At 42.8% G+C, this 16,441-nt stretch overlaps 1 protein-coding gene and 1 pseudogene across 2 annotated transcripts in view; one reads left to right on the top strand and one right to left on the bottom strand.

Moving 5' to 3' along the window:
- The window catches only part of Tbc1d12 (TBC1 domain family member 12), an 82,515-nt gene extending 68,143 nt beyond the window's left edge, over positions 1-14,372 (bottom strand). Inside the window, exon 1 of one of the 2 annotated variants that reach the window (XM_028773499.1) lies at positions 13,532-14,372. In XM_028773499.1, coding sequence (XP_028629332.1) covers positions 13,532-14,250 — 719 coding nt within the window. In that variant the 5' untranslated portion in view covers positions 14,251-14,372. The remainder of the gene's footprint in view (positions 1-13,531) is intronic. The other variant, XM_028773500.1, reaches the window with a different exon arrangement.
- On the top strand, positions 9,491-10,053 carry LOC114626157 (annotated as a pseudogene).
- Positions 14,373-16,441: the final 2,069 nt, after the last annotated feature.

Here is a 16,441-nt window from a genome sequence, read left to right as displayed (position 1 = left end):
AAGCAGCATACAGATGATGTACAGGCAACTCTGCACCCTTAGCGTTTCCCAGCTGTTTCCTTTCCAACCACAGCAACAGCCTAACAGCTTCTCTGACTCTTCCTTAACTCAAGGAATTCCTTACAAAAGACACTAAAGGTCTAACTTTCCACACAAGTTGTTTCATGTCATTTCACTTTTCTTAAAAGGAAAGTCGGGTTTCAAAGTTTACCTTTACTATGTTTCATTAACGTCCAATGACATAAACGTATGTCCCACTTTATTAGCTATCCCATCTGACAAAACCTGAAGGTCTTACTTATTATTACTTACATTAACCTACACTACACTTCGTTAATCCCAACAAGCACCTCTCCCTACTTCAGCTATCTCTAGTCCTTGGTTTCTCAAGTCCCCAAATATCTGCCAGACTGCTACAAGTTATTATTCTGAAACACAATCCTAAGGATGTTTAGCTTTTGTTTGTCTTGTTGTTTTTTAAAAGTAGGATCCTAGGCCTCTGGCTCAGTCGCAGAACGCTTGCATGAAGCCCAGGGCTGATCCCTAGCAGCACATGAAACCAATATGGTGGTACACATCTGTATTCTGTGCTGAGGGAGAGGCCGCAAAAGATCAACATGTCCTCAGCTCCAAGATGAAGTCAGCTGAGCTATGAGAGACCCTTTGTCCCCTTCTTCCCAACTCAAAATTATTAACCACTAATAAAAGTTGCCTGTGTTCACTGGAGAGTGGAGGCCCAAGCTGTTCCATACACTACAGCCGTCCTCATAGAATAGATTCAACATACTTGGTCATATCACTTTAGTTCCTACCTGTGTGGGTCTGGTTCTCACATCACTTCATGCACCTTAGGGCCAACCATACTGATGAGTATTGTGCTGTACAAAACAAAAGGCTATACTATTTCGTGTCTAATTCTGTACATGCTGCTATTTGTCTGTATCGCTGACAGCTTCATTCCAATCCAGTCTTCGTCATCTAGTAAAAAGTCAAGCTTGCTCTTAGTGAAGAATTTCCACATTTCTTACTCCAAAGTTAATGTCTGGTGCCTTTAAGCGGCTATAAACTAATTGGGGAATATTTTAAATACTGATTTTATAGGATATCGATATTTTGTTGTTAGGGTGTGTGTGTGTTATGTAAAAACAGAGGCCGATGCTGGATTTCTTCCTCAGTCACTCTCCACATTACTTTCGAGACAGGCTCACCCATTCCACTAGGCTAGATAAGCAGAGAATCCCAGGGATCTATCTGTGTCTGCCTCCCACAGTCCTGAGGTTTTATATTGATGCTGGGTATCAGAACTCAGTGTGCTTGAGTAACAAGCACTTTACCAACTGAGCCATCTCCCCAGTCCTACCGTAAGTATTTATTTATTGGTGGGTTTTTTTTTTTTGAGACCTAGTTTCTTTGTGTAGCTCTAGCTGTCCTAGAAATTGCCTTGTAGATCAGGCTGCCCATGAACTCACATGCCATGAACTCACATGCCATGTTCTGAGACTAAAAGTATGCATTACCATGGCCCTGACCTTAAGTTTTTAAGTAAAATGTTTTATCTAGTTTCCTAATGCACAGTGTATATAACAGGCCCCAATAAAATCTGTTGAACAAATAAACAATAAGACAATTGCATACTAGCTTATAAGAACTATGTGTGTTGGTTAGACATTGTAGGGCATATCCAAAATCTCAGGACTCAACTGGTGGAAGTTCCAAGCTAGCCTGAACTATTTGGCTAGATCCTATTTCATCTAAACAAACAAATCCTACAAAGAACTTACTTGTTTTCTGTGGTTCTAGAATGCATATCAAAACTATAATATTGTGCTCCAACATAAAGAATGTTGTAATGATACCTTTGGCAGGCTGCCTTGAGAAACTGAACTCAGGTTGAAACAATTCAAATGGAGTAAGTTATCAGTATACCTTCAAACCTCTCCTCCCTCCACAAGCTCTGCTGTTGTTGGTATTGCTGGGTCTCATTGATATTTTGCTCATGTGTGATAAGTTAGGTGAAATTCCAACTATAACCAAAGATATCTTGTATTTTCTATATGGTGGTGTGCTTCTATGAAATGAACAACTAAATTCCCGGACAGTGTTTCAATGATATTAATAAAAAACAAAAGAGTCTTAGCTCCTTGCTGTAGTAAGTGACTGGCTATCATTTGACCCAAAGCATGTTATAATGGCTATGGGACAAGGGCGCTTACTACCAAGCCTGATGACGTTAGCTTGGCCTACAGGACCAGAACGATGGAGTAAGAGAACTGACTTGCCCAAGGAGTTCTCTGACATCCACATATGCTATCTGGCCTATCCTAGAGTTCATGCATGCAAGCACACACTTTTAACAGTCAGATAGGGTAGGAAATTAGTGAACCATGAAAGTAAAAAAAGCAATTTAAATTTCATTCTTCAGTGGAACTCTCTATACTATTTTAAAAGGTCACTTCAGTGAAAAACAGAATATAGAAACTGTTAAGATGTGAACCTTACATATTTGAAAGTTTCATAACTACTTTAGAATTAAATTTCTCCACAGCATGTTTTTGATAATAAACAATGAATTTTTTCCTCATGAGTAAGGGAGGTTTAAATACCATTTGATAGAGTTAAAGTTAGTAAGAGAAATATTCCTTTTCTAGCTCTGGATCTAAGAATATGTTGTATAAAACTGTATAACATTTATCTTACTTTTGTCTGTTTACTTTGGAGACAGGGTCTCTGGTAGCACTGGCTGGCTTTGAACTTGCTATGTAGCTAAGGCTAACCTTGAACTCTTGGCCCTCCTGCTCCCATCCCTCTGTAGTGCAGAGACTACAAAAGTGTGTGTCACACCTGGATGTTTTAATTTTTTAATTAATTTTTCAAATGTGTACTTTTATTTATTTATAATTTATTTTAAATGTAGGAGTGTTCTGCATGTACACCTACGTGCCAGAAGAGGGCATCAGATCCCTTTAAAGATGGTCATGAGCTACCATGTGGTTCTGGGAATTGAACTTACAACCTGAGCAGTCAGTGTTCTTAACCGCTGAGTCACCTCATCAGCCCTCAAATATGTACCTTTTTTTTTTAAAAAAAAAAAAAGATTTATTTTTACTTTATGTGTATGAGTGTTTTGCCTGCATGTATATATGTGCAAATGTGTGTGCTTAGTGCCTCCAGGGGCCAGAATAAAGTCTGAAACCCCCTAAAACTGAGGTTACACACGGCTGTAAGCCACCATGTGATGTGGTACTGGGAACCAAAGCCAAGTCCTTTGCAGAAACAGCAAATAGCTCTTACCTGGTGAATCATTTCTCTAACCCCTCATGCATGTACTTTTTAACCCCAGATTTACCCAAATCTGCCTGTGGAGCCTAAACTAAACTTACAGTGTTGCACACCACGAGCCCCAGCACTCAGGAGGCAGGGGCAGGCGGCTCACTGGGAGTTTGAGGCCATCTTGGTCTATACAACGAGTTCCAGGCCAGCCAAGCTACACAGTAAGACTCTACATTAAAAAAAAAAAAAAACCTTTGAAAGAATTAAGAAATTAAATGAAGCTAGCTGAAGTAGCTGAAGACTAGAAAGAGTTGCCCCCTGAGTGCCACAGGTTTAGGTACTAGCTAGATTACTATCAGAGGCTAATTCCCACCTACCTAGCATTCCCTCTTCCCAGCAAGCCTTGCACTCTATACACCTCTTCACATTTACTCCCTAGCAGCAGCTCACACTTGCAATCACACTTCCATGCCTCCCAGCTTTCATCTTCTCACTCCTGAATAACAACAGTGTAGAAACAAAGCAATTAGCTTTGTTTTATTTTATAGTCTAAAGCCTGCTTCCTCCTCCCCACCCCATCCCCAAAAGCCATTACAGTTCTTGAACAAGTTTTTTGTTGTTGTTGTTTGTTTTTTTCAGGGACAGTAAGAAAAGAATTCCTTCTAGTTGACTGAAGTCTGGAAGAAAACCAAATTTGGAAATCTGATGGATGAGGCACTCGTGTATTACAGTATTTGAGGAAATATAAGAAAACAGTAGTCAAACAGTGGTGGCACACGCCTTTAATCCCAGCACTTGGGAGGCAGAGGCAGGCAGATTTCTGAGTTCGAGGCCAGCCTGGTCTACAGAGTGAGTTCCAGGACAGCCCAGGCTATAAAGAGAAACTCTGTCTCGAAAAACCAAAAAACTATCATGTTCATTCAGGCCCCCCAACAACTGGAGCTGGTCTTACCCTAATTCTGTTGCCTGCCTGTGGATCCTGTTCCCCTGGACTGTCTTGTCTGGCCTCAGTGGGAGAGGATGTACCTAGTCCTGCAGTGACTGATGTGTGGGAGGTGCTAGGAGAGGTATGGGGGTGGGTGATACAGGGGGCTCCTCCTTCTCAGATGAGAAGGGGAGGGGAGAATGGGGAAAGGAGCTGCAAGAGGGGGAGACTAGGAGGAGGGGGAGCTGATACTATGATGTAAAGTGAATAAATAAATAAATTTTTTAAAACTATCATGTTCAGCTCCAAATTTAAAATGTTTTAATCTATATGGGGTTAGGAAAAGGCAGATAGAAATATTTTTTAACACACAAAAAATACCCAACATGAAATTCGAATTAAAAAGGAATTGAAAAGCCAAATTCAGGGGTAAGTTAAACACATGATTATCAAGTTCACTCTAAAGTAGCTAGCTTGGTTTCCTAAGGTAAACTTCTCTTAATTGCAGGAAAGAGTTTGCTGAAAAACCAGACAGTCACATGGGTTTCCACCTCTTAGCCACAAAAATGAGTTCAAGAAAGGCTGGAGCAGCACATTTCAGTGGGATATGAGCCACGGTCTGTTCAGAACTTCAGAAGGGAGGGAAATTAACATGCTTCTTGATACTCTAAAAACAGTACAAAATGCTGCTGCATCAGGAAACCCAGGAAGATTTAACAAGCTAAAAGCTTTTCCGAAAACAGACAAACACAGTCTAAGCAGCATAAATAACAGACTCTTCCCATGAATTAAAAGAAAGCAGAGATTAACGATGCAGACACGAATCTTCAAGCTTGTAAAATGCTGTGCTTTGGATTTCTTCGTCTGCAATATGCTCTCTGTTTATAACAACAAGCAGATCTGACCAAGCTTTAAATCAAAGAAGTACTGTATGTCCTGTGCTGTGTGCTGTATTTTCATTCAGTTACCACCCAGGGAGACCAGTTCATCAGTCACCTAGGTGAAGCATTAGCTTTTCAGTGATTACTGTCCAAGATCCACCATGATCAGAACAGTGGAGGCTTCGGTACAAGGTTGTTAAAATTCAGATTCTGGGGAGATTCCTTCTACAATCTACTGAATCCAGAAATCTTCACTTAGAAACATAACAACTCACTCTTGATAACTCTCCCTCCAAGTAATTTTAAAAACTTAAATTTAAGAACCACTGCAGGAGCTGAGGAGGTGACTCAGTCTCAAAAGCTATCCTTCGATCACCACACATGCTCCACGGCATTTGCATGAACACAGACACAAAATAAATAGCTTTAAAAAAAAAAAAAGCCAGTCAGTGGTGACAGAAAGTCAATAAACTATGCCCAAGCATAGGACCTGAGTTCAGATACCCAAACCCCTAGTGAGAAGAGTCAGACTGTGACTTTCTGGCCATCTAGCCTACCCAAGAGACCCTGTCTTAAAAAAAGAAACAAAATAACAACAACAACAACAATAATGTGATAGAAAAAGACATCTGATACAACCTGGCCTCCACAAGCAAGTACATGAGCAAATGAATTAACACACACACACACACACACACACACACACACACACACTTCTACCCATTCATCCACACAGACAAAAGAAAAAGGAATCTCAGCAGTAAGTCTCAAGCAACTCTCCAACAGCACCATCTGGGATGGTTTTTCATGGAGCTCACAGAGTTGCTGAGAACCTGGAAGGAACAGCAGCCTCAGAAAAGACTTCTCTTTGCCTTTCTGAATACATTAGAGATGGTAACAGATGCACTGCCTCAAAGTTTCCAAATGTTTCTGTTCTTTCCCTAAAACTTCCCATGACAACACAGTATCAAAAGTATAAGTAAGCCAAGTTTAAAATTTTAGCTTAATTTTATAATTAAGCTAAAAATTTGGCTTTACCTGTCTATATTAATATGTTCCCTAAAAAAGATAAAAATATTTTAATCTTTTTCAACATTCCCTTTTTGTTTCTTCTTCGATTTTTTTAATCTCATTTCACTGTATAAGAATCCAGTCCAATATCCACCTAATCACACATATAAATACATTTATACAAACTGCAATGCTTCCCCAGGCAATACAAAAAAACTACCCTAGTTTTTTCCATTAAGTTGGTTAGGTTTCAGAGATACTATTTCTCTATAACACAGACATCCTCCAAAGAAAGTACAGTAGAAAAAATCTAAAGTGAATCTAAAATGTAAAGTGAACTTTACAGATCTAAAGTGAAGGTAGCAAATGTCTATAATTTCAGTGCTGAAGAAGATCTCCAGTTTGAGGCCAACTAAGCCTACACAAGTAGATGCTGGTTTATCCTGTCTACATCTAAGAAACAGAACAGAGATAGCTGGTGTTTAATATGATTATGCTAAAGTGGGCATTACAAAACAAAAACAAGCTTCACATCTTCAACAGAGATCTTAGACCCGAAGGGAGTGGTTCCTGGTACATCTCTGGCAACCTTCTTATTTTAAAGATGAAAAAAAAAAAAAAAACGGCTGGACAGTGGTATAGTGCATGCCTTTAATGCCAGCGCTCACGGAGGTGAATGGATCTCTGTGAGTTCAAAGCCAGCTTGGTCTACGGGATAAGTTCCAGGGCAGCCAGGGCTACAGAGAGAAACCCTTTCTAGAAAAAACAAAAACAAAACCAGCATTTTTCAGATCCTTTTTAACTCTGTCCACATCTATAATATTTAGCAAATATCTGAGGTCTATTACTGTATGGGCAAAATGAAGTCATTTGTGTTTGAAAGCAAGAAAGAGTTGGTTTGAAAGACCCACAAAAAAATAACTTAAAGATACCTAATTTTTAAGAAACAGAAAATGGGGCCAAAGAGATGGCTCAGCAGTTGAGAGTACTTGATGGCTTTGTTTCTATGTTTTTATTTTATATACATAAGTGATACACCTACATGTATGTATGTGCACCATGAACCATATTTATGCTTGGTGTCTGCAGAGGCCAAGGGAGATTGTTGGATCCCCTGAAACTGGAGATAATTGTGAGCCATCACGGGAGGAACTGAACTTAGATCCTCAGGAAGGTCAGCCAGTGTTTTTAACCACTGAACCATTTCTCTAGCCCCAAGAATTCTTACAGCAGGCTCAGGTTCAGTTCCTAGAACCCACATGATGGCTTCACAACTAACTGTAACTCTAATTCCATGGGATCAGCTATTCACTGTCTTCTGACTTCTATAGTTATAAGGCATCCATGTGGTACACATACTTCTGTGCATGTAAAACACTCATACACATACAACAAAATAAATAAACCTTCAAAGAACATTTAAAAAGAAAGAGAAAAGTGAAGAAGGGTGGATGGGGCACAGATTCTTGAGATCTTTGAAGAACAAAGTCCAGCTGACAGTGAACAAGGTTTTCATTCCTTTAAGATTGTCATTGTGGTTCATGTCTATAAGCCCTGTAACTTAGGAGGCTGAAACAGGAGGATGATCTATGAGTTCAAGGCCAGCCTTGGCTATATACTGAGTTCTAGTGAACTATGAACTGCAGAGTGAGACCCCACAATAGATAGGTGGATAGATGGATAGTTGGGTAGATAGATGGGTGTATGGATGAGTGGATGGATGGGTGGGTGGATGGATAGCGGTGGGTAGGTAACTAGACAATAACAAATGAACACTGGACCTGGTGGTATAGCCATGCCACATAGGAAGTAGAAGTAAAGAGACCAGGTATTGGGGGTTGGTCAGATGCTATGTATACAAAAATTAAATTCTGAACCCCAAGATCTGGTTGCCCACAGATGAGAGAATTCTCATGTACACTGGCCTTTGTTTTGTAAACCTTACTCCCCAATTTAAAGTTAATTGGTTAACAAAAGGTTAGAGCCTGTGATTGGGCAGTAAAGAAAGAAAGGCAGAACCTGAGGAACAAGTGAGGGGTCTGAGGAGAGACGGAGGATGGGAGGAGGAGGAAGAAAGAAGACAGAGAGAGAGCAGTTGGCCACGATGAAAGGAGATGGACCACATGCCCATGCCCCGGAAAAGTGTGTCCTGAGGACAAGCTGATAATGCAAAAAGGCCTCCCAGACAAGACTCAAACAGCAAGTAACAAGGGACACATGCTCAGATGGAAATTAGAATAGCGGAAAACCTGCCCAATCTAGGCTTATGGCTTGTAAATAAAATATCAAAATTCGTGTCTTTCATATAGGCTAGAATAAATAATTCACTTTACAGAATTAAAATGAATTATTTGAGACAGTCCTCATTTGCAGAGCAATTTCCAAGGTAGCCTAAGACCCTATATCACAATTAATTATTTTAAAAATGAAAAAAAATTAAAAATTGTTTTTACTTCTCGCTGCTGAGTTGGTATACACAGAGTAGTAGTGGCAAAATTCTTCCCACCATTGAATTAAAACAAGGATAAAGCTTTTTTCGTTTGTTTTGCTTTTTTTGAGTCAAGGTCTCAATCTGTATCAAGTTAGCCTCTAATTCACAGCAATTCTCCGGCCTCATTTTCCCCAGTACTAGAAAAACTGTCATGCCCACCATGAAGCTACTTTTAAAATATTTGTTATAGACTTTTGTCTAGTTAAGGGGAAAAAGTAGTAAAAGGTAAAAAAAAGAGAAACAAAGAGGATGAATAGTGTCTTAGGGGTTGAGACACCATGACCAAGCCAACTCTTATAAAGAACAACATTCAATCGGGGCTGGCTTACAGATTGAGAGGTCCAGTTCATTACTATTCAGGCAGACGTAGTGCTGGTGGAGCTGAGAGTTCTACATGTTGTGCCAAAGGCAGTCAGGAAAAGACTGGCCTTAGGCAGGTAGGAGGAGGGTCTCACAGCTCACCCCTCCAGCGACCACAGTGACATACTTCCTCCTACAAGGCCACACTTCCTAATAGTGCCACTCTCTGGGCCAGGCATAGTGAAACTACCATGAAGAGGTAGAACAGAACAGTGTCAAACAAGTAGCAACTCAATGCAAAGAGAGACTTGCAATCAGGAATCCAGATCTCTAACAACAGTTACCACTAGCTAGCTGAGCAGCCTTCTTTAAATAGTGAGCTTCTTCATCTAGAGAATGAAGTAGGAGCAAGGTATTCCAAAGAATAAGAATCCATTTAAAAACAAACTGATTCCAAAGGTAACCCTCAGCAGGAACTGCAGTTGGCGACTGTACACAGACAATAATAATAACAATAACAACAATAATTTTTGAGTTGCTAGGGCTATGGGTACTTACTTATTATTTTACTAAAAGATTGAAAATTTGGTCAGAGACAGCGCTCCGCGGGGGTCGGTGAAGTATCCCAAGATGGCTGGGCGTAAACTTGCTCTAAAAACCATTGATCGGGTATCTTTTGTGGAGATCATGCCCCAAAACCAGAGAGCAATTGGAAATGCCCTAAAGACCTGTAATGAGACCCTCCACACCAGGTTGGCTAGTCTGTCTGAGAAACCACCAGCGATTGACTGGGCTTACTACAGGGCCAACGTGGCCAAGGCTGGCTTGGTGGATGATTTTGAAAGGAAGTATACTGCCCTGAAGATTCCCATGCCTGAGGATAAATACACAGCCCTGGTGGACCAGGAGGAGAAGGAGGACGTGAAGAGCTGTGCTGAGTTCATGTCTGGATCCCAGGTCAGGATTCAGGAGTATGAGAAGCAGCTGGAGAAACTGAAGAACATAATTCCCTTTGACCAGATGACCATTGATGACTTGAATGAGATCTTCGAGATCTTCCCAGAAACCAAGCTAGACAAGAAGAAGTACCCGTACTGGCCCCATCAGCCCATCGAGAACCTATGAAGCAGCCCAGGAGGCAGCCCCAGCTGACATGAAATAAAACATTTACATAGTGCTGAAAAAAAAAAAGAAAATTTGGTCACAATTACACGCTTCAGAGAACAGTAAAGAAGAGACATGAAGGCAGCCAACTTAACCCAGTTTGAATGGGTCATTCATACCAATGTTAGATGCTGCACACTCAGAGATGACAGTGCCTGCCTTTAAGATGACCAAAATCAGCTAAGGTTTTTGCTAAATACCAAGGGAAAAAATGTTCCTCACTTTGCTCTATCCAAAACAAAAGAAGTCATGATGTCTAGAACCTTGACATGCATCTTGGCAACCATACACCCACATGTATCCTCACTCACTCAATTAATTAACTTAAAAACTTCAGACACTTAAAGAAAGAAATTAGCTTTCAAGTATCTACATTTTAGGGATGTTTTTGTTAATATTTAAACCCAGTTATTTGGGACAGGGAGATGGCTCATCCAGGAAAGCACATCTCACGAGTGTGAGGGCATGAGTTCATATCCCAGGAATACACAAAGGCTGGAGAGGTGTGGTAGCCTGCCTGTAAGCCCTATAATTGGGAAGCTGAGATAGGGGACCCCCTAGATCAGGCTAGCTCATCAGACTAGCCATGTGAGTGAACTCTGGGCTCACTAAGAGACTGCCTCAATATATTAAGGAAAGAGTGATTGAGGAAAACAATCCACACACACGTGAATGTGCAAAGACACAAACATGCATATCACACGCATATATACACAGCAGTAAAGAAAAACCCAGTTCTCTGATATATGAATAAAGTAGTCATATGAGCAAAATCTAGCTATATGAAAGACTAAAGAAAGTTCAAAATTTGATGAAAACTTCTGCCTGCAGCTAATAGGATGAAAGCTCCTAATACAGATTTGTTCACAAATTGCAGTATAGATAGATCTATCTATCTGCTTTCCTCTACTAGCCAAGTCTGAGACAATATAGTCTCAATCTTGTCTACTCTCAATGCTTGGCACCAAGCAAGCACTTGGGTACACTAGTTGGATTGGTGATCTCCAAAGCCCTTCCATGTCCAAAGCCACCTGATACCTGATCAAGATAGATATAATTCAACAAAATGCTACAAGGTGTCAAAACACATACACTTAAGTCATTCTGAGGCCTTGTATAATACTGTCACTGAAAGATTTAAAAATATTTTTGCAAGTAGTTCCTACCTGTAATCCTAGTACTTAAGAGACCAAGGCAGAAAAATCAAGTTTGAAACCTGCCTAAGCCACACAGCAAGTTCCGGGCCAGCCTGGGCTATACTGATAATCATCTCAAAAAAATAGCAACTAAACTAAAGTAAAACAACAACAGCAATATAAACTAAATATATATTTGCAAATACAGGCACAAATATAGATCTCATTTCTATTTATTTAACCCCATAATCTAATATAAAATCAGGATTTTTCTGTTCTTGATTTAAGAAACTTTATATTTGTAAATTTATACAAGCAGGAAAAGTAGGAAAGTAGGAAATACTAGAAAGATGAATAAGAAACACCTACTACAATATAAAATGTAGCTCACTGTGTACAAACAGGCACACTAACTGTGTAACTATAAACCAGCAATGCTTGAACAGCTGGAGCTGGGACTGTGGCTCAGCTTGTAAAGGGACTTGCCTTGTGTGCATGAAGCGCTGGATTTGATTCCCAGCACAGTATACACCAGACTTGTTGACAAAAGCCTCCAATCCTAGAGAGTAGTGCCAAGATAGAAAGGTCAAGATCCATCTTGGTCAGCTACTTGGGCAAGCAAAGGCACACCTGGGCTACAATGATGCTGTATTAAAAGAAAGTGTTTTTCTTACTTCAGGTTATAGTTTAAAATCTCTGAAATGAATAAAAACAGGAAAAACTGTGAGAGATACGATTTTACAAGTTGGAGATATTTTATTTGCCCCGAGATAAACCACCACCACCAACAACAAAAACCCTGAGTCGAAATCTACCTGAAACTTGCTTTTCAGGAATGTGCAGTGTTCTGCCACGACTTTCCTATCCCCATTAAGCCAAAAAACCCTCGATCTGGAATCTGCAAAGTACAGCATCATGACTTAACTTCAAGAATGTTAATCACAGATAAAACATCACTAAAAATTAAAGTTATCCCAGCAATGGTGAGGGGCTGAGGAAAATCCCAACTGAGACAGGGTGGGAGGGGGTTTTAAGGACAACAGGACCTTCCTTCATGATGGGATATGGGGGAGAATGACGTCTTTCCAGATAATTACAGTGTTCCAGCTGTCCAGACCCACAAAATACATGCTCCCCAACATAAAAATTCACATGAAAGTGAGTCAAATCCCACCCCCAACACACACACAGGCTCCACACGAAGTTGCTGAGGATGTAATTCCACAGGTAGGCTACTCTCTGTGTGTCTCTGGGTTCAATTAATAATGGGGTTGGAGGGTTTTGAAGTTGATAGAGTGATGAAGCCTATCTGAGATAAGTAGAAGAAGGATTTCCTAATTTCCCAGAGTGCTATAGTTGAGCTAAAAGGCTGGCATCTGATTCTCAGCACAAAACTGCCTTCCTATTTTGTTTTGTTTAAAGACAAGATCTTGCTACGAAACCTTGGCTGATCTACTAGTAGATCTAATAGCTATGTAGCCCAGGCTCCCCCCGAACTCATGGCAATCTTCCTGCCTCATCCTTCTATAGCAGTCCTGGTATTAATAGTGTGTACTCCCGACAAGGAGTGAGTTTTAGTAAAAGCAAATGAAACAAATACTATAAAAAGTAATCATTTCTGAGCCCAGCATGGCAGCGTATGCCTTTAATATAAGCACTTGGGAACCAGAAATAAGCGGATCTCTGTGAGTTCGAGACCAGCCCACAAAAATCACAAAAGGAAAAGAAAAAGAATCATTTCTCAATTTAAGAATTCCCAAACTAAGCCCGTAAAATAACTCAACGAATAAAGGCATTTTCCACTAGACTTGACTTGAGTTGAATCCCCTGTATCTAGATAATGGGAGGGGAAGACCCCAAAGATTGTTTGACCTCCATGCAAGAATACATGTGTCGCGCGCGCACGCGCACACACACACACACACCAACACAAAATAAGTGTATAGTTATTTTTTTTTTAAATCTCGAATCCCCAATCTAATGGAACAGGCTTAGACTCCAAGCAAATAAACTTTGCAGACTTCTACACCACACCTGTAGGAATACACTGCCGCCCACCCAGCCCAAATCCTAGTAATACTATTACAAAAAAATTATAGGGCAGTGGTTATCTGATGTTCCAGATGAAGAAATTGAATGTATAGCATTAGGAGGCCGGTTAGACCTGGAAGCACAGTGCTTCCTGGGGACGTTGTAACACCAAGACTGGCTCCAGGCCCGGAGCTCACAAAGCCATCCGGTCCCCCTTCCCTAGCGACAGCTCAAAGCTGAGTCCCGACGTTCCCGTTCCGGTACGCTGGAAGGCAGCCCGTTCCCGGCCCCGCCCAAGACCCTCGCGCGGCCAGTGCGATACCTGGCGAAGAAATCCGCGAAGCCACCGCTCCGTCGAGCCCGAGCCGTGGTGCCCCCGGGACCCTGCTCTGCCGCTGGCAAGGGTGCGGACGGCCCCGCCGAGGGCAGGAGGTCGCCGGCGCTCTGACGGCGGCTCACCTCGAACGTGTTCCGAGAGCCGAAGCGGGCGTCGGGGAGGCCGAGGCTGGGCTCCGCGCTCCCGATGGCCCTGCCAGCAGAGGTGGTGGCTGTGGGGTCCGGGTCGTCGGTGTCCCCGGCCGTCAGGCAGCAGCTCCGCAGCGGGTCCTCGAGCGGCGCGGCCCAGTCGTCCAGGCCACCCGCACCGTCCACGCCCTCGTCCGCGGGCTCCCGCAGGCAGGGACGGCCGCAGATTCGGTGGCGACGCGCCTCTTCTGGGCCGCGACGGTCCTGGCGCAGCAAAAAGCCCGAGTCTCCGTTGGTCATGCCTGAGCCGCGCGTTGCTGGGACGGCTGCCGCCTCCGCACCACCGAGTCCGGGCTGCAGCGGGCTCGCGGCCGCCGCGAGGTACCGCTGCAGGAGCTGCTGCGGCGGCGGCGCCTCCTCCTCTCCAGCCTCTCCGGGCGGCTCCGCGGCGACGGCGCCTCCGCTAAAGCCGCTGGTGGCCGGGACGATCTTCCCGTCCTGACCCATGGGCCCCGGGACTGGGAGCAGCTCGGCGTTCCTTCCCGAGCAGGCTCCGGCATCCTCGGGACCCATCATCTGAGGCGGCGGAGGAGGACTACCCTGCGCGCAGGGTCCGCGGCCACGGCCGCCGCAACGTTCCCAGACCCACCCCTCCCACCCCGCGGCTGGGGCAGTTGCCGGAGGCCGGGCACGCGCTGGGATCGCGCACGCGCACCAGCGGGGCCGGGCCTGCCGCGACCCGGCGCGTCCCCCGAACCATAGAGACGACAGCTAGAGCGACCCGGGAGGACAATCTGAGATCCGCCAGCCGGGTGACAAGGCTTAGCCTAAGGGCAGGCAAGGTTCACTTCTCATAAAACACATCACTTGACGGCGATTTGTTTGTGAGAGCAAACTAACGAAGTTAGTTTAAGTCCTCCTATCTTGACAGTTTTTACATCCTCTAATAACAGTGAAGAACTCTTGGAACCGTTCAGGTCTTCATTGTCCCCAAGGCAGCATGTTTACCAAGGTCTTATCTCCCACCACGTTTTAACACGTTGGTTGTCATGTCACCTGGGTACGGAAATGGAGTCAGGGAGAAAAGGACCATAACTGCAGCATCCTGTGGTCATGGATTAAAATAGAATGATGACCATTTAGTGGAAATAAAATGTATTTTTTTCGTTTTTTTTTGTTTGTTTGTTTTTGCTTTTTTGTTTTTTCGAGACAGGGTTTCTCTGTGTAGCCTTGGCTGTCCTGAAACTCACTCTGTAGACCAGGCTCGCCTCGAACTCAGAAATTCACCTGCCTCTGCCTCCCAAGTGCTGGGATTAAAGGCATGTGCCACCACTGCCCGGCTATCAAGATGTTTTGAAAGGTGGGACGATAGCTCAGTTGGTCAATTTGTCATGCAAGCATGAGGACCCCAGGACTATAAAAGGCCACTGTGTCGAATGTCCTTATAATGCTAACATTGGAGAGGCAATCCCTGGGACGCTCTGGCAACCAGCCTAGCTAAAACAGCTGCCCTTACATCTTATTAAGAGGTCAGGTCTCAAACAATAAGATGGACAGTTCCAAAGGAATAACAGCTGAGTTGAACTCTGGCTTCGCTAAGTATGAGTGTATACTTACCTCATACATAGGAACACACATACCCACACATACATACACAAAGATCTTTCAATAGGTAGGTAGGTAGGTAGATAGATAGATAGGTAGGTAGGTAGGTAGATAGATAGAACCTGTATTAGTTACAAGGGCAATACCCAGAATACATACAGAAATAAGCCAGTGTGGTAGAATGCACCTGTAATTACAGAACTCTCTAGGATGAAGCAAAAGAGAATCTCAAGTTTAAGACCATCCTGGGCTACATAGCAAATTTGAGGACAGCATAAGCTACACGGCAAACTTTTATCTCAAGAAAAAAATCATAATGCAATATTTTAAAAGACAACTTGACTAGGTCATGGTAGTGCACGACTTCAGCACTCAGGTGGTGGAGGCAAGTGAATCTCTGATTTCAAGGCCAGCCTGGTCTACAATGAGTTCTTTGTTAAACTGGATAAAATGTTACTTACCAGATAAGGCAGAAAGTTTTTTTAAAAATGTTTAGTTATTTTGAATCAGAGTCTTGCTGTGTAGCCCAGACCAGCCTGGAATTCTGATTCATATTCTCATTCATATTCTCTCTCTCTCTCTCTCTCTCTCTCTCTCTCTCTCTCTCTCTCCCTCTCTCTCTCCCTCCCTCCCCCCCCCCCTCTCTCTCGGTTTTTTGAGACAGGGTTTCTCTGTGTAGCCCTGGCTGTCCTGGAACTCACTCTGTAGACCAGGCTGGCCTCGAACTCAGAAATCCGCCTGCTTCTGCCTCCCAAGTGTCCCAAGTGCTAGGATTAAAGGCGTGCTGCCACCACTGCCCTGCATGTCTCCTTATATGATACATTATATCCTTTGTGCCTTTGTGTGGTCCCTCTTAAGTTGACTATTTTGCTGTGCCTGCAGTCAAGAAGAGTATAAAGGCATCAAAATCTCTTTACATCCTTCTTTAAAATGTATTGTTATTAGTAGTATTATTAATTGCTATTGTTGTGATGGTCTGTAATGAAGCTAGCACAGGTGATGCTTTCTTTTACCTACTGAATAATCTTACGGTCTCTTCATACATTTTCTTGATAGTTCTGGGGCTATATTGGATTTCAAAAGAACATCTAAGTATGACCATCTACAGACCCTTAGAGCAATGTTTCTTAAACATTTAGGATTATACACACATACACACACA

The sequence above is a fragment of the Grammomys surdaster genome, unplaced genomic scaffold (genome assembly GCF_004785775.1).
Source record: "Grammomys surdaster isolate TR1022 unplaced genomic scaffold, NIH_TR_1.0 229, whole genome shotgun sequence".
Lineage (NCBI taxonomy): Eukaryota > Metazoa > Chordata > Mammalia > Rodentia > Muridae > Grammomys > Grammomys surdaster.
The sequence above is the reverse complement of the archived record's forward strand: the minus strand, read 5'-3'. Positions and strand labels throughout refer to the sequence as shown.